Raw genomic sequence first — 21,834 nt, 5'->3', positions numbered from 1 at the left:
TTTAACTATTTTATTTGAGAGACCAGTAATTTTAACCTACAGGAAGTGCTGTTTTAAATGATTATTCTGATTTCACAATGACAATGCAGAAGAGGGAAGGAAAAAGGAAGGGAAGGAGGAAGCTGAAAAGAGGACTGAATGGCAAAGAGAAACAGTATTCTGTCTCTTGCTTCCGAGTTCATCCTCATGGCTGTGCTGTAGTCTGGAGAATTTCAAGCCTTGAGAATTGGAAGCAGAGCAGGTAGGCTGGAACATTAGGAATGCTTAGCAACTCCTTCATATTTTAACCTCCTCCTTACATTCAAAAGGAGAAAAATATCACAGGGAAAAAGGAACTGAATTATGATTTGATTAAATAGAATGTAAACAGTAATTTGAAAACAAAGGGCAATGCAATTTATTGCGTAGTCACACAACATTCCTCTTGGATTTGAAATTCACCGGCAGCAGTTCCACCCCTTTTGAAAGTACAGCCTGACAGCTGGGCTGTTCAGCCCGAGCAGCTGCTGCAGCTACGACGACTTTTTTCATCCCCTGCCAGGATGGGAGTGATACAGCTTCCCAGCCCACCTAGAATCCTGTGTTTTTCTTTTCATATTCTCCTCATCCTGCTTCAACAGACTACTGCAGAAAGAGAACTGAAGTTTGTGGTTGTAGTAAGTAGATCCGTTTTCTTTGTTCTGGGGAATACAGGGACTTGGATATGGCTCTCGAAACAAACCAGGTGTGCACTTTGCCTCTTTTTAGACTTAGAAAAAAACTGCTGCTGCCCTTTTGTTTACTGAGTTTAAGACTTTACTCAAAGAAGATAAAAGCGCCTCTGGTTGTAAGAATTTTCATCTCTTAAGCCCTAGTGATTACTTTGGGATATTTGAACAACTTAGCTTTATGGCAGTTGCATAGTGCACAAGCGTTAAGAGATCTAAGGTCTAAGTTTATCTGTCTTTGTTTAATTTCGCTGACACCCTGATTCACAGTCTGAGAGCTGGTGATTATGGCCTGCTTCCTCTGTGCTTGGAAGCTGAAACTTAGGATATTACAGGAGTCACCACAAAACTCAAAGCATTTTCCATTTCAGAATAATTGAACTGGCACAGCAGTACACTCAGAAAGAGAAGAAAGTATTTTTCTGTAGAGATTTGAGATACATGTTACATTAACTGCAGTCAGGTTGATAATGCTGGGCCATTTCTTACTTTAAAGAAACCAGACATTATTTCAATGTCACTTTCCCCAACACCTCAGGTAATTCAATTCAATTAAATAGTTTGGATGCTGAATGTTGGATCATAATCCTTTTGATTCTAGTTTCTTTTTTTAACAAGAGGTATACTGGTAAAGAATAGTTAGTCTCAAGGGGTATTTTCAATACAAAGTTGTGGGGATTGGAAATCACATTTATAAATAGGAATTTTAAGCTCTTCTTCTTCCACTTTTCTGTTCGAGACATGCACAGACAGATAGCAGACAGAAGCACTGTGTTCAAAACATCATTTGCTTCTAAAGTATTTCATATCTAGTTGTCTATTAGCTACCATGCAGATGTGCCACTTGGAGAGAGGCCAGAGTGCACAGGAAAAACCAGTTCCTACTCATGCTGAGGCTTACTGCTCTATCAGACACTACACATGGCAGGGACTCAGTGTTAATTCCAGCAATGTTCTGTGTATAGCAACATACTTAAGTCTTGTTTCAATGATAAGAGGGAGAACTGGGCACACAGATGAAATCAGGCAGTCAGCAAGCATTAGAGAATTAAGCCATTGAGCACCATTCACTTCTACCAAGCAATGGTTTTGTTGCAGAAAGCGTTGCAACATATGCTCACCATTAGGAAGATAGAGGCTTCCTATCGAAAGTCAGCTGCTTACCACAACTATGCACCCATCTTCCTCACCTACTAAAAACAAAACTTATCAAGATAGCACTTTAGATTATTATCATTAATATTAAAATAACAGGTAAATGTCATTTAAACTGTCTTCCTTTTATCCCTGACACTTTTCCTCAGGCTGACCAATCAGCCTAAAAAGTTACAATAGGTTTAATCTCATTATCAACATCTTTTCTCAAGATATAGTTTCTGTGTGTTCAATTGAAACTCATTGATTGAATTTTCATGAGAACAAAATTGCTAGCACAAATAAATAGGATAGGAATTGGCTCCAGAACATTTCACTGTTATAATGGGATATGACGAGGTTATGGCTACTGTTAAGTCTAAAAGGCATCTTCCTGGGATAATTCAATAGCCATTTTCCAGCTGTGCTTTGTAAGTTTCTGTTTTCACCTGAGAGTACTACTGCATTGTGAAAAGGGGTCATAATGAATTTTAAAACTTTCTTAGCAGAATTGCACAACATAAAATCCATCTGCAGGGGAGAAAGAGCAGAGAAACCTTCACTTCTACTCTCACTTCTAGAATTTTGCTATGCTCTGGGAAGGTATCTTGCTGTATCCTCACAATTTCCATCTTTGTGCTGATTCTGTGCATTTTGATTATTGGCCACAAGTTCTGTTGGCTCACAAGCTCTAATTCAAGACAGTTTGTCAAAATGTGACTTTAAGGTTCTTCCTCACATGTAAATATTGGCTTTCACCGTAATTATTGTGAACTGAATTTAAGCTAGATGTAAGCAAAGAAAACAGGTACCCAAGCAGAAATGAAATACTGATTTATTGCCTCTGTATAAAGAAGTTCTGACAGAGAACTTCTGCCTCTACACAGGCACCCATTTCAACTGTCATATATACAAAGAGGTGTGGTTTCTGAGGTACTGTGATTTCATCATGTTTTCGTCTTGTAACTCAGCATGGGAAGTGTTAACTGAGCATATTATCTATGTGTCTGCTCAAGCCAAGCTATTTGAAACTGTCTAAACCTGTTCAGTATTTCTGCATCTATGGTCTGCCTCAACTGTCAAGCATGACTGGTTCCCTTTCTGTCTTGTTTCCTCACTCTTACTGCTGGCTTCAAAATAACAAATCTTTTTGTTTGAAGTTGAGTCTGTGAATAAAAATGTTTGTAAGAGGCTTTTACTGAGAGATCATTTACTGTAATTCAGATGTTATATATACTACACATGTCATGGTCTCAGTTCACCCTACTCTCTGCACCAATTTTTCTCCAATTTCTCACCTGACAACAATGGAAGCAAATGCTGGCCAAAGTCTGAGTCTGGTGGCCACTTTGATCTGAAGCGATCACCCTCATAAAGTTACCAAGAGCGAATGGAAGAATCCAGACACCAAATGAGGTTCATGCTGTATTGGAGTTGAAAAAGAGGGTGTTTGGTAATTATGCATCTATTGCTTTTGAGAACTCACTGAGGTGAAGCCCTTCAGATAGAAGTGCTGAAATGAATATACCAAACAGATATGTTTTGCTTTTTTTGTGTTCATCCTCCTTGCCCTTCCTTCCTTCTTGATTTCTAGTGTCTTTTCACCTCTTATGATGCCTCCTTCTTCCTCTTCTCTCATCCTGCCACGTTTCATGTCATCTGAGAAGTCAGGAAGGCAATCTGTAAGCCAGGAGTAAAAAATGCTGCAGCACACATATTGTTAAAAGAAATTGAAGGATCAGCCTCTTTTTAACCAAATACAAACGGTGAGCATTGAGAAATACATATTGATGTGCAAGGGAAGCTTTGTAGGGCATTGAGAAATACATATTGATGAGCAAGGGAAGTTTTGTAGGGATACACTTTTGTCCCTTAACACTAGCAGGTGTTCTAAGTAAAAAGACAAACCTTCAAATACAGAGGCTCTTCTTAAAGTTGGGTTGAAAAGTAAAGTCTCCTAAAATGTAGCTATAACTGAACAAGGCAGCCTTTTATATTAAGTGGTTGGTCATCAGGTCATTGCTTCATTTCCAACAGCAGTTGAAGCAAGGTAATTTTCGAAGTAGAAAGCAACAAGGAGGTTTGAGCATAAACAAAACTCAGTTGACTGAGAAGCTTAGTCCTTCTAACTCCTAAAACTAGTGTTCTGCCCTTAGAAGTATTTGCTTCTTTCTCACGATTTCCAACTTAGTGTTAATATGATGTTTATATGTCATTGTACAACGAAGATGAAGAAATGCAAACAAGGAACTGAACCTTCCTCTATTTTATGCAGACTTAAAGAAGCTGTGCTGCTTTTTAGAAGAGAACACTCTCCACTGCTTCCATTTCTTAAGGTTATAAAGAGAGAAAATATTTTTCTTTACATCTTCTGTCCCATATATATTTACATATCTTTTGATCTTGATCTCTTTGCCTCACCACCTCTGTTCAAGTAAAATGCTACTCTGCTCTGGCTTATTGAAATTTTTTAGGAGTTGACTGTTGTCACAGTGAAATACACACTGAGAGTTACATTGCACATTAAATATAAAGCATCATAAACCAGTATTTAAAATCTAACACATTTTCAGTATTTTTTCTGCAATAAAAAGGACATATTTTTTTGCCAAATGTTGATCCATTGCTCCACAGTGTCACAAAAAACCCCAGTCATTTAATCATTTCAGTCAGTTTGAGCTACTGTCAGTTACTCATAAAAGTGCTTTTCTGTGAAGCTGGGTAATTCAACAAGAAACTATGCAGCTACATTGTAATTGGGAATTTAACCTTCATTCTTTACAGAGGCATCAGCTTGTCCAGAAAAATTAATGAATCCTACCTGACACATATGTAAGTCAGCATGTCAAAACACCAAGGAAATAAGCAGTGACACAAAAGTCCTTCTCACTCATTTTTCTTGCATGCAACTGAATCAATCAACAGACAATGTAGCTCTTTCCTCATTCTCCTGTTCACGAGAGGTGCACTGAGAATTTATTATCAAGAAAAAAGGTGTTTTTTTTTCAATTGAAACTGTGCAATTTCTTGTTGATCAACAGTCCTTATTATAGTGAAAAAGACTTCTTGATTTGCTGAAAAATATCCACTGCAGTTTGGCCACATCTCCACTGAAACTGAACTGTCAAGGCAAAATAACAATAATAAGAAGTAGTTTTCTACGTGGTTCTAATAGTAACATCTACCCTAGCAAACTTTGCTGTCTATTGTAAAAAACAAAGAGAGATATCCAATTATATTTGCCTTCAAATACGCAAATTCGCTTCAAATTGGCTTCAAATTTGCAAATTGTCTTTGAGATCTGATCTAGGTGACCCTGCTTTTGCAGGGGGTTTGGACTGGATGATCTCTAAAGGTCCCTTCCAACCCCTACCATTCTATGATTCAAAGGATAGTATATTCCATCTCTGAAGTACCTGCTCTAGTACAGGTTTGTGCACATTAACACAGAAGGCTGATGAAAAGGGTGTGTGGTGTGTTGTGTTGTAATTAAAACATTAAGGCACACGGCTTGTGCTCACTTTGAAAAATATAAACATAAAACACCTCCCAGTAGGAGTGGCAAACTACCCAGCATGTACAAACCTCCCTGACCTTTGGGCAAAAATGATGTGGCTTAATGAGGCAATGCAGAGTATTAATTAGAATCAAGCTATACACCAGTGAGGTATGACGGAATAAATGCCATTTTAGGAACAAATATGCCATGTTTCCACATTCTCATTTCATTCTGTAAAGTCAGGAAGGAGTCTGGTTACGTGAACATTAATACAAAAGAAGGTTTTCCAACAGTTTGCATCAGCATCCTGGAAGATTGTCTGCAGCCTTGTGAATTCATAGAATCATGGAATCATAGAATGTTAGTGGTTGGAAGGGACCTTTAGAGATCATCTAGTCCAACACTCCTGCAGAAGCAGGGTCACCTAGATCAGGTCACATAGGAACATGTCCAGGTGGGTCTTGAAGACCTCCAAGGAAGGAGCCTCCACAACCCCTCTGGGCAGCCTGTGCCAGGGCTCCCTCACCTCACAGTGAAATAGTTTCTTCTTATGTTTAATTGGAACTTTTTGTGTTCCAGCTTCATCCCATCACCCCTTGTCCTGTTGCTAGCTATTATAGAAAAAAGTGATGCCCCAACCTCCTGACACCCACCCTTTAGATATTTGTAAATGTTAATAAGATCTCCCCTCAGTCTCCTCTTCTCCAGACTAAACAGCCCCAGTTCCTGCAGCCTTTCCTCATATGAAACATGCTCCAGTCCCCTGATCATCTTGGTGGCCCTGCACTGGCCTCTCTCCAGCAGTTCCCTGTCTCTCTTGAGCTGAGGAGCCCAGAACTGGACACAGGACTCCAGATGAGGCCTCACCAGGGCAGAGTAGAGAGGCATTTCAGCAAATTCCAGCATTTCCTTTCACGTGAAACTTCTGTGGGCTTCCTTTTTCTAAGCACATATATTACATACTTAGGGAGGGTAATTCAGTGTTTTTTCTGAACTGTTTAATCTAGAGTTGGCACTTTATGTTGGAGTGAAAATACAAAAAGTCTCATTTAAGGTTTCGGATGTAAAAGCCATGCCATTGAGTGTATGATATTCACTGATATTCACCACACTGGAGTGTTAGGGATAGGAAAGCAACCAAAATCTTTGCTCTCGCTAAATTCAATAGAAAAATAAAAAACTCTACAAGAGTTTCAAAAGTAGTTTCATACTTGTATGTAAAAGTATTAACAAATATTATGTAAGGTAACAGGGTAGATGTTCACACTTTTTCACTGTCATATTTAGGATGACTGAGAAATCAGTCCTAAGATCCATGTGTACCTTGAATTACTTTTAAAGATACTGCTATGAAAAAAAGTAGTTACCAAAAGTTTCAAGCGTCTGTCCCAAAGTAATTACATGCTTACATAAGCACATCAGTAACTGATGTAATATTCAGAGGTGCTGAGTATCCAAAATTCATTCAGATTTCTTGTCTAGGTGCCTAGCTATAGAGGTAGTCTCAGCATTGACATTTTGGCTGATTAATTTTACATTCTAGGAGGATGAATTATCAGTCTCATGCCCCCTAAATTCCTATATAATTATACTTATTCTTATGTGCAAAGAACGTACCCCAATCCTACTTGACTAGGTTTCTGCAGACTCTCTAATATTTGCATTTCAAAAATGGCACTGGAAGTAATAATGTATGCTTGACTTCTAGCTAGATCAGAAAGTAATGTTAACAGTAATTAACTCAATTCTTTTACTGGTAATATTCTTAGGTTTTCCGACATGGTGACCGAACACCGATTGTAAACTTTCCAACTGATTTACACAAAGAAACTGAATGGCCCCAGGGATTTGGACAACTTACTAAGGTATGTTGACTTTCTTAGAAGAACTTACATACACTACTAAAATAAGAAGCAGGCAGGTATTTTTTCAAGTGTGTCTCAGACACATGAGCAAATTCCAAGAATTCATAAGAATTTTTACAATATTATTCATCCAACTGCTGTTAGATTGAAATCTTATTCATCATAGCTTTGTAACTACCTCCCTAAAAGCAACAACTTCCTAACAGTGTGTCTGCATTGACAGAAATGGTAAGTTTAAACATTGCCTATACTCTAACATTGGTGAAGTTCTAATGGTCATTAAGCACTGGATCCTATGACAGGGTAAGGGAATGACAACTGCCCGCCAGGCCAAGTGCCCACGTCTCATCATTTGATTGGCAACTATTTACTCACAAAACAAGGGAAGTTTCATAGCAAAGGGCTGCTTCTGGAGACAATGTGTCTTCTAATAAGGCTGCTTTCATCCCAGAGTTTCAGTAGGATACGCTGAACCTACTTCTTACTCTGGCATTTCCACATCAAGCCTTGTGTCTTTGACTGTATTTGACATGTGAAATTCTGGAGCAAGGAAAGATGAATTTCTTAATATTTCATCATGATGCAGAAGCATGAATCAGAGACAGTTCAGCAATTAGTGCTTGAAATGAGGCTTGAAAGATGTGTAATATTCAGACACCCAGATAACACGTTTCTACCCTAGGTACACAGCTTATGTTGCAAGAAGAAGTTTCTTCTTTGGCACAGATTTTTTGAGAGCTCTTTGTTATTTTATTATCTTTTTAGCAACAGGAATAAGAATGTACTTCTCTGATAGCTAAAAGTTAAAAAGTCCAGATGACAGCTTTGGAAATGAATAACAGAAAAGACAGTGTGCAACCTAAGGCAACTGCAGGGGAACTAAGGCAAAGATGGAAGGACACTACATAAGGCATAGAATCATAGAATTACATAAGGCATAGAATGGTAGGGGTTGGAAAGGACTGTTAGAGATCATCTAGTCCAACCTCCATTCAGAAGCAGGTACACCTAGATCAGGTCACACAGGAACGTGTCCAGGTGGGTTTGAAGACCTCCAGAGCAGGAGCTTCCACACCCTCCCTGGGCAGCCTGTGCCAGGGCTCCCTGACCTCAGCACTGAAATAGTTTTTCCTTATGTTTAAGTGGAACTTTTTGTGTTGCAGCTTCATCCCATTACCCCTTGTCCTGTCACCAGATAGAAAAAAAAAGATATGTCCCAGTCTCGTCCAAGCCACAAATGTATCAGGTTGATCAACTCACAGAGCAATGACAATAATTAACAGCAGGTTATTAGTCATCTTTTCTCAGCTGTCACTAACTAGCCTACACTGTACAGAATCATGTTGATCGTTAATAACTCCAGGAGCATCGACAGAGTTATAGCACTGTGCAAACTGTACTTGTATAGAATCAGGTACATTCCCTTTCCTGTAGTAGCTATTGCAGTCTTAGTATTTCCGAATGTATCAGTTTTTCATAGATATGAGTATTTCTGCTAAAAATTCTAATCACCTATGACATATACAGTACATTATACACATGGGCAACAAACACTTAAAAACTGATTGCTGAAGGCAAAAAGGAGAACAGAAAACCTCTACCTTAAGACTCTTCAGACACCTTAATCTAATACTCACCTGTATATTTGCCTTGCAGATTGGAATGCAGCAGCTATTTGAACTTGGCCAGTACACGAAGGAAAGATACTCCAACTTTCTGAATAGGACATACAGCCGACAAGAGGTACAAAGCAGAATTGTCTGGAGGATATTTCTGTGGCAGAGCACAACTATGGACTTGTGCTAGATAAAAGCACACTCCCATATTCATTTCATTAATTAATAACTTAAGGTAATAGAAGAACATTTCTGAAAGTCAGGTAGATTGGGTTCTTCCACTGCCCAGTTTTCCAGGACTGCACAGGTTCACACCATCAAATTAGTTGTGAATTTATATACAGTGACCTAAGACTGTTCTACCCTACTGAAGGGTGAATGCATATCCAGCCATGCTCACATGCTGTAAAGGAAAGGTTGTTTGGATGCACTTGTCACATGGTACAGATCCATTGTGAGGAAGATACCACTAACATTTTGGTCTATACATGACATGCATTGATGGGAAGGCATAAAAGACTATGGTTTTGCCATGCTTCTGAGAGCTTCACAGTTTTAAGTGCCTTCATTCCTGAGGTACAGCAGATGGACCACAGAATCACTGAGGTTTGAAAAGGACCTTTAAGATCATGGAGTCCAACTGAAACCTAACACAGCCAAGTCCACTATTGAACCATGTCCCTAAGTGCCACTTCTACATGTATTAATATTTCTCTGAATCTCAGAAGATGGAGAGCTTCCTTCTTTTAAATCATGCTTTCTTATTCCTCTTAGCTCAGTTTGAAAGTTAGATTTCAAATTGAAAGATGCTTTGGCAATCCATTTATGCAAATGAAGTAGAGCCCTAGAAAGCTGAGTCACGGTTTCAGTGTTTTTACTTTATGCAAAAACATAAAACTGAAAAAGAAAAGCCAGGAATGATGGGTTGGGTGAAATTCCACCATTATTTTTTATTGTTTCCATTTTTCCATTTAACTTTCTGCCATTCTATCTTCAGTTTTACCTCCAAAGTACAGATTATGATCGCACCATTATGAGTGCCCTGTCATACCTTTCTGGCCTCTTTCCACCAAGCAGCAGTCAAATTTGGAACCCTGGTCTTCTCTGGCAACCTATTCCAGTTCATATTTTGCAAAAATCATCAAAACAGGTGAGTACTGGTTAGACATTTCCTATAACACCTTAAACAGAAGCAAAAATGAGAAAAAAGGGGGAAGCCAAAAATATTTCCTATTGTTTTTGTGTTCAACTGAATAGAAAACATCAACTGCAGCTACTGTGTGACAAGCATGTCATAAGTCAACTGTAATAGCTGCATGAAAATTCTCCTTCTGTAGTTGTAGAATGCTTGAATTTTCACCCACATTATCATTTTCTTTAAGGTACCGCTCTAATATTTCTCCTGGCAAGGATAATTTTGGACAGTATTATAGGAAATTGTCCCTAAAGGTTTATATGGAAATCAAGTGCTTTTCTAAGCACTATTTAGCTAGACAGAGTTCCCTTCCTTGGCAAGTTTGTTCCATAGTTTATGCAAGGAATGGAATTTTCACCAACCACTGTAATGATCTCTCAGTTATGACTTTCTTATGCCGGTAGAACTTTGGCACTGTAATTACAGAGAAGGACCTTTTCATGCTCAGTGCTATACAAACATTTAATGAAACCCTAGCACTTGCCTTGTGGTTCATAATAAGAGCAGACCTACCTGGATTGTAGGTCTTGTAGACATTTTACTCTTTGTAGCACTCTCTGGCTGAATCAGGTTTAGATTTTAACTTCACTGGGTCCTGTGACAAGAACAAGTAGTGTGTTGAACAAGGGCAAAAAGTTATTTGGTATAATGACAAAATGCCTATATTTTCTGCCTTTGAGGACAGAAGATGACATTAAGGAAGTGTTTACAAAAATCCTATTATATAACTGCCTGGACAGTTGGATGGACTCTGTCAATAGGGGATGGCCACACCTAGCTCCCATTGGCATTCCTCCATCCTTGGAGACCCTGCTGGAAAAGCAAAAGGGTATCCACAAACTGGATTAGGCACAATGTGATTCAGCTTGAAATTTACATCTGCTCCTCAGCATAAAAGAATGCTGTCTTTTTGAAATGTGGGACACTAGGGGATGTTCTTCTACCAGGGAACTGTAAAAATATCGAAGTGTGGTGAAAGCTTTGGCCAAAGAAAACTTAAAGCCCTTAGGGAAATCACAGTGTAGTGTAATGATTAGTGTAATGATCTCAAGCTACTGTGTATGAATTTCTAGTATCTTACCACTTCTGCAGCTGCCTCCAGAGTGGGTGCTGATGTTACACTGAAACACACCTCTGTAGTAACTCAAAATTCCTGTTAAATATGCAAACCACTTGGAAAAAACATTGTTCCCTTGTTACAACAATCAGGTGTTTGAGGGTATTTTCAAGCCCTAAGCAACATAAAGTGGGAAATTGAGGCCAAGTACAGTCCTGTAAAAAACCTAATCACAGTTTATTTTTCAGCCACTGAGATATATCAAGATCTGACAAGCAACAGTACTGACTACTGCTTAATGAGCCCATAGGGAGTGGCCTAATTAACAACACCTAGACAGGGATTAAGCCATAGAGCAAGAGAAACAGTTGTTATTGCGTAATTAAACAACATTCCCCAGTTTCATATTACAGCTTGCAGCTTTTGTCCTCCACTCTACTGCTGTTAGAGAAAAAAATGCACCCTGAAATCTGTCCAAGAAAAAATGTGCTAGTGTCAGTGGCTGTTGCAAGCTTCATGATGATAAATCACAGAATCGTAGAATCACAGAATCATAGAATGGTAGGGGTTGGGAGGGATCTTTAGAGATCATCCAGTCCAACTCTCCTGCAGAAGCAGGTCCACCTAGATCAGGTCACACAGGAATGTGTCCAGGTGGGTCTTAAAGACCTCCAAGGAGGGAGACTCCACAACCTCATCAAAGAAATCAAAGAAAAAAGAGACATACTGGAAGTGAGTCTGCTAATGTTCACCCCAAGACACAGCAGACCTTGCAGGTATATAAGCCATTGAGATTGAGGGGTGATCTTATTAACATTTATAAATATCTGAAGGGTGGGTGTCAGGAGGTTGGGACATCCCTTGGTAATGGGATGAAGCTGGAACACAAAAAGTTCCACTTCAAGTTCCTCCTGGACATGTTCCTATGCGACCTGATCTAGGTGACCCTGCTTCTGCAGGGGGGTTGGACTAGATGATCTCTGGAGGTCCCTTCCAACCCTACCATTCTGTGATTCTATGATAAGCCATAGCTATTGAAGTTAATTTCTCCACCGTATATTAAGTCAGTTCCTTGACATGATTCATACGATTGTAGGATAACACTAGTCCTGGGTCAAAAATGTTCTTGTGATGTGACATGAAGTGCTGAAACAGCGCAAGCTTACTTTGCTCATCGTAACTTTGACATTCTATGATGGATTGGGTATCACCCATCCTTCTGCAATTGCCATAAAGCATATTTGACAGAGCACAGTTTGATAGATACATACGTAATTACAAATGTTTCAGACCAAGTATGTACCATCAGGTGACCTTGTAACGCATACACTTGGAGTTATTAAAAGTAAACCATATCCCTAAACAAGTCATTAGGCTCAGAACTTCTTGATATTTCAGGAGCAGAATTTATTTGTCACTCTTTTTTCAAGTTGAGTCCATTAAATGGTACTTAAGAGACAAGAGCAGGACTTGTAGATGCAGAGCAATTCAGATTCCAGTACCAGGTGGATTCAAATTGCATCTAGGGCGATTCAGAACTTAAGAGGGAAACGGTAGCTTTACTAAATTCCTGATCATGGGTCCTGATCCATTTCTCAAAGCAATCTCCTGACAGACATGCATAATTGCTTTTTGCCAAAATCAGTTAAATTGATGCAAATCAAGCTATAATGGGGCCATTTAGTCTAGAGGAGACTGAGGGGGGGATCTTATTAACATTTACAAATATCTAATGGTGAGTGTCAGGAGGTTGGGACATCCCTTTTTTCTATAGTAGCCAGCAACAGGACAAGGGGTGATGGGATGAAGCTGGGGTGAGGGAGCCCTGGCACAGGCTGCCCAGAGGGGTTGTGGAGGCTCCTTCCTTGGAGGTCTTCAAGACCCGCCTGGACATGTTCCTATGTGATCTGATCTAGGTGACCCTGCTCTGCAGGGGGGGTGGACTGGATGATCTCTAAAGGTCCCTTCCAATTCCTACTATTCTATGATTCTGTGATAGCCAGAAGCCACTGAGAAGTCAAGTTACCACAGTCCATTGCTTATATTAACTGAACAAGGTACCCAAACAAGTAGCATGGCCATGAATCTAACAAATATAATATTGGCAATAGGAAAACTAGAGATGTGTTGATAAATTCTAAACTATTTTCTGTTTTACTTCTCTGGTTTCAGAAGCTGCATTTTCCTCTACGTGACTGTCCCCGTTTTGATGAGCTTCAGAATGAAACACAAACATCTCCTGAATTTCAAAATAGAATACAGCCATACATGGTAAGACAAAATAAAAAGCAAACAAAATCCAAGGAGGAGGAAATTAGCTTAGATGTGAACATTATGGAATTGCACTGTTTCCTTTTGCAAAAAAAAAAAAAAAGCAAAAATAAACAAAAGCAAAAGAACCAATCAACCCCAAACCTGAGGACAATTTAGGCCAATAAAATCAAAAGCATGTTTGATGTGCTTGTGTTTCTCACATTTTTCTACGTTAATATTTTGAAACATGACTTTAACACTCATTTTCTCAGACTGTTTAGAGCTGCGTGTAATTAAAGTTCCATCATCTGAGGAAAAAAAGACATTTCTGGATGCAATAACCAGTTTTTTAGGGTAGCATGAAACTGACTCTAAAAAATCTGTCTGAAATTTGTGAAGGTTTATGCCTTCATGCTGTGACTTTTCAAAGTTGACATTACTAAAGAGAACTAACTCAAGCCCAACCAGGCAAACATCACCTTCTGTAAATTTCTCTGAGATGCATTTTGGATCACAAGACATGCTTCTGTTTTGGCCCTGACATAGATCTTCACACTCAGAGATTCACAATTTCTCATTCCAGTGCTGCAGTAGGATTTAGGTACGTGGATGGTACACCTGCTCAAGCAACCATGTTCTTGTGGATAAGTGCTCTAGATAGTGGTACTGCTGCTCTCTTGTTTGCCTTCAGGCTTACTGCTTGGGATAAACCCAACATTTTCCTTTTCTGGTTTATTGCTAACTTTCTGCTTGCTCAGCTGTTCTGGTCAGCTTCACTCACCTGCAATGAGAGGTCAGTTATGACTTTGTAGCAATCCTCCCTGTCAACTACTAGTATGAAAGAAGTAATGTGGGAATAAGAGAAATTCAGGAGTCCTTTTATTCTTCCGTGGTAGCACGTAGCAAGAATCCCTATGGGAATTGTTGTGGAACTCTTATGTAGACCCTTCAATGGCGGATAAAAAATCTAGGTTTCTTTTCAATTTCTTTTTGCTTCATCCTGAATATTTGCCTCAGCTCTCTTTAATGTTCTATTTTCTCCCCATCTTTTTTTTCACATTTTTCTTTTTCCTTAGTGACTTCATATTCCTTCTGTCTGAAGGCTTGAAGTGACTGAGGTAGCTTCCTGGAGCAGTCAGAAGAGGGAAAGGAGACTGCAGCAGAAAGAGTACCAGACTTATCCATAGTAGGGCTGAGAAAGAGCAGTGTCTGAAATAGAAATCAATACCTTGAAATGGTTACAAACCTGCAACCAAAATTTTCTGCTACAAGGGTTTCCCATGTGTAAAATGAAACCTTACTGTAACCAAGTTGTGTTAATGAATCTGTGTGTGTATATATTCCATATGTACTGAATATGTTCATATGAATATGAATTTATACCCTTCCCTTTTTCCCTCCCCAGGATTTTTTACAAACAATGGCAGTTAACACAGGACTTGAACTAAATCACCTTAAAATGCTGGACAATTTCCAGCTCTGGAATACCTATGATACTCTACATTGTGAGGTAATATTAATGCAATAAAAGTTGGGAAAGAATATAACTCCTAACTTGGGTTTCAATTAAACCATGGCAATGTGGCTTCACAGGAATGAGTTGCCTTCTCTCCTGGATATGCTTTTTGATTTTGGGGTTTTTTTTTAAACTTTAATTCTAATTTAGTGCATTGGTAAAAATTGGCTTGGGAAACTATAGTTTCTATTTGATTTTTTATCCCGAAGCACGGGTACCAAAATCCATTCCTTTTATTCCTTTGTTTTTCTTCCCAATATGCTGCTATAGAATTATCTGAGTATGCTGCCTAGCATGTATTTATTATTTTTAACAGGAAAATGCAATTATTTGCTTTAACCCATCAACAGGTGAACATGAAAATAATTAGATGTCTTAAATAAGAGGTAAGATTATGATCTATCAGAGAGTTAGGAGATGATGATTGCTCCCATTCAGTAAAATCAGACTGGTCCAAGCACAGCATGATTCCATTTGACCTCAGGCATTATCAGCAGCACATGAAGGCAGTTGAACACATCTTCCACACACTGAGGCACTTAGATACTGTAAGACATTGTCACTCTTACATGACTGGAGAGTGAAACTTGTCTGTATATGGCCAAGTTATACCTATAAGGGACCTTCTTCAAACAGGGGTTTCCCCTCTTATCATTCACCCAATTCAGGTTATTCCCTATTGCCACAAAGGGTATTTCAGGGTATGCTGATGAAACCACAATGGGCAAAGAGTTGCAGAAGAGCCTCACACAAATGTAGTAGTGTGAGAATGGGCAATAGGATGATGGAAATTGGTCGAAGAAACACCACCATTCTTTCATTTTTCTTTATCACTAGGATATTCACAATTATACTCTCCCTGTATGGGCCACCAAAGATGTAATCAACAAGATGGAAAAACTGGCAGAATTGTCCTTGTTATCTCTATTTGGGCTCTATAGAAGAGAAGAGAAATCACGGCTACAAGGAGGTAAATAAAAAAATGCAGAGCTCTCAGCAAGGAAGGGGCAATGCTTATGATAGCATGCAACATACTGTCACCTTACTCATGCAAAATCATTGATACAGAACCTTGATTTGTAACTATGGACATTGGATGCCATGTTAAGCACAAAAATAGGTGCTGAACACTGGCATTTGCATGGATGAGATACTGAAACAAGGTATAAACATTTGTGCCATTAGTTATCTCAAAGTTTTCAGGGGATTAGAATTTTAAGAAAGAGTACAGAAATCCAAGGGAAAAATTGAGCTCTCATGGGTATGATCATTACTTGTCTGATATGAGGTGAGATTAAGTACAAGTTCTGTTTCTTCAATATTTATCCTAATTGTTTCTAGATCTTTGTTTTTCCTTTTGATGTACTGGTTACATGTTGTGTCAAAACCTTGGCAACACATTAGTAGCTCTCTGAGCAACTGATACAAAGATGCTCCAAAATCTTTGATCGAAATCAAAGATAGATTCAAGTTTTGTCTATATGTTCCAAAATTGGGTTGCATAGGATATGCACAGTCTGATATTGCTTCAGAACAGAACCCAGGCACATATCACATGATGATTCCCAGGTGTCCATGAGCAGGTACCTCAAACAAGTGAGTTTGAGTATGTGCAGGCTGGATCGTATGGGGCATTATAATACACTTAATCTGAAGTCTAGACCTTTATAAAGAATCATTAGCATCCTCATCATAGAATCATAGAATGGTAGGGGTTGGAAGGGACCTTTAGAGATCATCTAGTTCAATCCCCCTGCAGAAGCAGGTTCACCTAGATCAGGTCACATAGGAACATGTCCAGGCATATATATCACTGGATTCTGCTCTATAGTAATTACAGGCTCAGACTTGCATTAAAGCCTGTTAGCTGGTAGCTGGCAATATCATGTAGTCAGGACTTTTTTGTCTGGTGTTCATGTGCACACCAGTTATGCCCTCTTTGCCTAGAATGGCATCAATTGTGCTATAGGGCATTTCTGCTGCCCTTATTCCATTGACTGTCTCTGGTCTGAAGAAGTACAAAAGAGCATTAGAAAAATGAAGAACAGATACTGTGTGACTTGTTGGAAGTGAACAGAAACATTTTTTCAGCATCTAAAGAGGAAGAGGCTAAGCACAGCTGTCATTATTGCAACACTGCAAACAGACAAAAATGATGGAGAGGAAGTCCCAGTATGATAAAACTGAAAGTGCCATTATGTACAGGTCTCAGGATAGTTCTAGGTGATTTTCTGCAAATCCCACCTCTTTGCTTGACCTAGATGAGGAATGATACATTTCACCTATGTAATATCTTCCCTCTAGTTATAAAATTGTAGCAAGCTAAAAAATCAGTATGAGGCCTGATAGATATCTTCTGTTTGATATTCAAAATCTTTTGCCTTTTTGGCTTCTATGCAAATGTTGCATCTTCATTTTCCTCTTTCTTGTTCCCATTTTTTAAGGTGTACTTCTGAATACTATTTTAAATAGTATTAAACAAGCTGCCAATTCTTCAAAACAAGGAAAAATGGAAGTCTACTCTGCAGTGAGTATTCCCATCTTTCAGAAATCTTGCTATGATCTTACCAGTAAATGATCCTTACAGAGAATAATCAGTTTTTCTCTAAGTTGAATGAAATAATGACAAAACAGTTCGATTCAGATAACGAGCTGAAGACCAGTCAGTACAATAACACAGCAGGAGAGTGGTTCTGACCTCAGTTTCAGTCAAATTGTACTTGGTGAAGAAAACTAGGTATTTTATCATCCATTTTTTTCTCCACCATTCATGTTGCAGTTTCTATACATTGCATCTTTCCTTAAGTGCTCCTAACCCACAGATGCTGGTACATAGCAGAACCTCAGCTGTGCCTCCAAACCCTTCCTCAAGTTTAGAAAGGGATGATACAGCTGTGGAATCTTTTTTTGGTTTTATTTCAGAGGATGAAGAGAGCCATTTGGGTCAGACCAAGGTCCACTTAGCTCATTCATTATCCTGTCTCTGACAATGGCCAAAGGCAGAGAGAAGAATGGGAGAATAACGCTGGCACAGAGTGATGCTTCCCCTGATACAACCTGCCAGCAATCTGTGGTTTAGGGACTTCCTGAGATAGAATCTGTGTCTGTGTGTTTAATAGCTCTTGACAGACTTTTTTCCATCAATTTATCCAATCACTTTTAAAATGCATTTCTACTTTTGGCCTCTGTAACATCCTCTGGCAATGCCTTGTGTGTTAATAGAAAAATGTACTCTTATTTTTGAAACTGTTGTGTCTAAAAAGTTCCAGTTTCTGAATAATAATTAAAATGTAGCTGTTGGACTCGAATATAAATAAGCCTAGAAAATATGGATGTAAAGATGCTCTCAAAATTCAGGCATCAAGGTGTTTGGATTTCTTTAGCTCCTCCTCCTGGGATACCTGCAAGATGGGGGATAATGGGGAGAGGAAGAGATTGAAGGTGGTTGGGTAACTGCCTCCATCAAAATAGAAGCCAAAGTGAGATTTTATTGTATTAGTCCAAACAGAAGGAATAACAATTTTAAAAGTTCTAGAGTGTATGAGGAAGCGAGGAGAACAGTTTTTGTTGGCAATTATTTGTCTGGTATTCTATCTAAAAAAAAGCATTTGTATCTTCACTTGAAATGCCATAGGATACACCACTTTATAGTGCTTTAATCTGACCTTGGAACCAAAAACTCTCCTGAAGGAAGAAGCAGCAAAATGCACTGAAAAACTGGATTCATTACTCAGAGTACATCCAGTATCTGTCTCCAAAATATTACCAGATGGTGTGTGATGGTGTAATACTGCAGTAACTCTTTGGAAATGCCCTCTGCTGTCTGTAGGAATCCATTAACACGTTGAACATATTGAATATATTTCAATGGTAAAATTTACCCGGGTTTTATCGTGATTTACACTGCCACTCTCCTCTTGTCTCATTACTCGGGATAAACGATAGCTGACTTAACTGATTTTCAAGGATGGATTTATTAATTTCTTTTTCCCAATAGCATGACACCACAATTGGGGCCCTGCAGATTGCTCTCAATATTTTCAATGGAAAACTGCCACCATACGCTGCTTGCCAGTTTTTTGAACTCTACCAGGAAAGCAGTGGGCAAGTATATTCTCATCTATGCAAGGAGGATTTGGAATTTGGTTCCCTCTTCCCCAAAATCATCTTAAGTATTGGGAGGAAATAAAAATGTGTTTTCAACTGATACATCACTGAGCACAGGAACAAAGTTATATTAAAACTAGGAAATAAAATGCATTTCACAGAATCTCAAGGGTTGGAAGGGACCTTGAAAGCTCTTCCAGTGCAACTCCCCCTGCCAGAGCAGGACCACCTAGAGTAGGTCACACAAGAACTTATCCAGGTGGTTTTGGAATGTCTCCAGAGAAGGAGACTCCACAACCCTTCTGGGCAGCTCCATCCAGTGCTCCCTCATCCTCACACTGAATAAGTTTTTCCTTATATTTCATTGGAACCTCTTATGTTCCAGCTTGTACCCATTGCCCCTTGTCCTATCGTTGGACACCATTGAGAATTTGCTGGATATGTACATGTTTGTGTGCTTTGAAAGATAGGAAGAAGAGGAAAAGAGGCCTTAACAGCTGGAAGTAAACAATAAAATAAATTTTCCTGATTCTTCAAGTGATAGCAATAACATTTCCAGGACATTTCATAAATTCTAAGCTAAACCATTAGGCTTAGAAGAGCCTGGTGCTGTTGCCACTCAAGGAGCCTTCAGAAGGACCTGTTTGAACTGACAGGTGATTTGTGCAGTAATATAAACACCTTTGGCAAAGCAGGCTTTGTAGCCACCTTTCTCAAACCTTCCATTCTTGAAGCACAGGTTATATAGCAGGATGTTAGAGCCTATTTCCAACATTCTATCTCTAAATAGGAAACCTTCTCATTAAGAACCTTCTCTAAAAAGTCTTTCCAATGTTGTTAACCAGGCGATATAGCATTGAAATGCACTACCGGAACGACTCTTCAAAGGATCCTTACGTACTCACTCTGCCAGGATGCACCTCTTCGTGTCCACTTGAGAAGTTTGCTGAACTAGTTTCTCCTGTGATTACAGAAAATTGGTCAAAAGAATGTGGGAAGCAAGATAAAATGAAAGGTAGTGTAAAAGCTCTCTATTTTCCTCATCAGACATGGAGGCAGAAATTGTATCAATGGCTCTAAACTTGAGATTCTGTCATAAATTTGATAGATTTCCCTTCAACAAGTGTGGACCAGCTTTACTATGGACAGAGAAAAAGGCCAGAAGTTAGATTTCTGTGAAAATATGCAGAGTAGACTTGCCAAAGAGTGTGAAGGCAGTGCTATTGCTGGCAAACTCACATAAGGAGCTACATAAAGGCTATGGCCAAAACTAGAGCTCCTCTTGTTGAAAATGTCCAGCAGAAGTATGAGTGTGGGTGCTGTGCAAGGAGTCCTGAGTATGTTGGACACATCAGACCCTCTGCAAATGCAAAACAAAAATGGCTTGCACATGCACAGTAAGATTGATCTGTCTGTATTTCTGGCACACAGGTTATGTATTGAGAATACCTTAACCTTGGCTGTACAGGGTACAGCTGATCCATGCACATGTAGCAGCTCTTTGCCTCAGACCAGCAACAGCTGACAGCTGATAACCTCTTCTTGCCCGAGTATTTTTTTTCAGGAGGGAAGTGAAGGGCAAGGCAATGCATGGCACCTTCCAATAGTCCTGACATTTCCCCTTTCCTGCATATATTCAGTGTTTTGCTGATCCCTGATAAAACTCCTAATTTGCATTAACTACACACGAACCCTCTTGCCCTGTGAAAACCTAGGAGTAAGATTTACCCACGCAAAAAAAGCTACCTGTGCCTTTCCAGCACTGAACTATATGGCTTTTTACTTATGTTGCATATGTTAGTAAATGGAGGCTATGTGATCTTGCCAGAAACATGAACAAAACGTAACTATATCTCCATTGTACATCTTTGTAATTAGACTTGTTATCTCTGTATCTAAAATGATGCACATTAACTCCCTTTTCCTTTCATGTGTTTCCTTCCCAGACATTTTTCTCGGATTTGACGTTGCTGTTGGCTTGCTGTGCATTTTTAACCTTGTACTGCTCTACCTCCTTTATCATTATGGACGCTGTAGGCGCAGAAACAATTACCAAGACATTTAAAGGGGAGCTAAAGAAATGAAGGAGAGAGCAGCTAGACATCCAGCAATCCTTCAAGTTGCTTACATCTATCAGGTTGCTCTGGCCAAATAAATCTCCAAAGCATATTCAACAAATTCGAAGTGCTGAGGTATCTGTGGCCTAGCTCCTAAAAGACTCAATATCTGCAGTGAGAAATGCTGTAGAAATACATTATCATTGTTAAAAATTTACTTTTGTAGGAAGATGGAACTACCCCAATTTATGTATCTTTAGGTTTTCTACTACTATTAATCACTTTTATGCCAACCAGCAGGGTGAAGGGATGCTATTGCCTATGCTTTTTTTAATATATTGTCTATTACCTTCTGCTCCTCAATGAGTCTTTCTTGAAAATCACAGTCTGTGATATTTTCCTTCTTATAAATGGCTATTTTGTTGACATACAGTAAAATCTTTTCTGTGAGCAGAAGCTGCAATTATTGTGTGAAAAAGATTCATACAAGCACTTGGGTATACTGTTTCTGTATTTACTCATGTAAATCTATGCATGAGTTTTGACCTTGGCCTGCAGCTAATAAAAGTCTGCAGCCTGCTTTCCAAAGGAGTTGCACTATCAGAGCGTTCTCTGAAATCAGTAGAAACTGGGAGGAGCTCTGTCTCATATCCAAGCATCAAGCAAGAAGCTTAGTGCAACAGGATCTTGGTCAGTGTCCACAACTTCAGTAATATGGATAAGTCAATACATTGCAACCTATTTTCTGTTGCTACAATGCTTTCCTATTTTTCTGAACGACCACGAATCAGTCACAAATGATCTTTTGCCCAGCATCTTTTCCATTAT

At 39.1% G+C, this 21,834-nt stretch overlaps 1 protein-coding gene across 1 annotated transcript; it reads left to right on the top strand.

Moving 5' to 3' along the window:
- The first annotated feature begins 542 nt into the window (after positions 1–542).
- On the top strand, positions 543–21,240 carry LOC104556904 (prostatic acid phosphatase). The gene is made up of 11 exons (XM_061996600.1): positions 543–656; positions 7,110–7,205; positions 8,862–8,948; positions 9,819–9,971; positions 13,246–13,344; positions 14,732–14,836; positions 15,680–15,812; positions 17,287–17,369; positions 18,840–18,946; positions 19,795–19,964; positions 20,896–21,240. Exons 1-11 carry the CDS (start codon positions 543–545, stop codon positions 21,012–21,014), a joined length of 1,266 nt encoding a protein of 421 aa, XP_061852584.1. The 3' UTR covers positions 21,015–21,240.
- The last annotated feature ends 594 nt before the right edge of the window (positions 21,241–21,834 follow it).

The sequence above is a fragment of the Colius striatus genome, chromosome 5, assembly GCF_028858725.1.
Source record: "Colius striatus isolate bColStr4 chromosome 5, bColStr4.1.hap1, whole genome shotgun sequence".
NCBI lineage: Eukaryota > Metazoa > Chordata > Aves > Coliiformes > Coliidae > Colius > Colius striatus.
The sequence above is the reverse complement of the archived record's forward strand: the minus strand, read 5'-3'. Positions and strand labels throughout refer to the sequence as shown.

Bases quoted from the DNA above. Each gene is read 5' to 3' on its own strand.
- LOC104556904 (XM_061996600.1), top strand. From the start codon at position 543: ATGGGAGTGATACAGCTTCCCAGCCCACCTAGAATCCTGTGTTTTTCT. The intron at 657-7,109 runs GTAAGTAGATCC...TAATATTCTTAG, and splicing joins AACTGAAGTTTGTGGTTGTA to GTTTTCCGACATGGTGACCG. The intron at 9,972-13,245 runs GTGAGTACTGGT...CTCTGGTTTCAG, and splicing joins TGCAAAAATCATCAAAACAG to AAGCTGCATTTTCCTCTACG.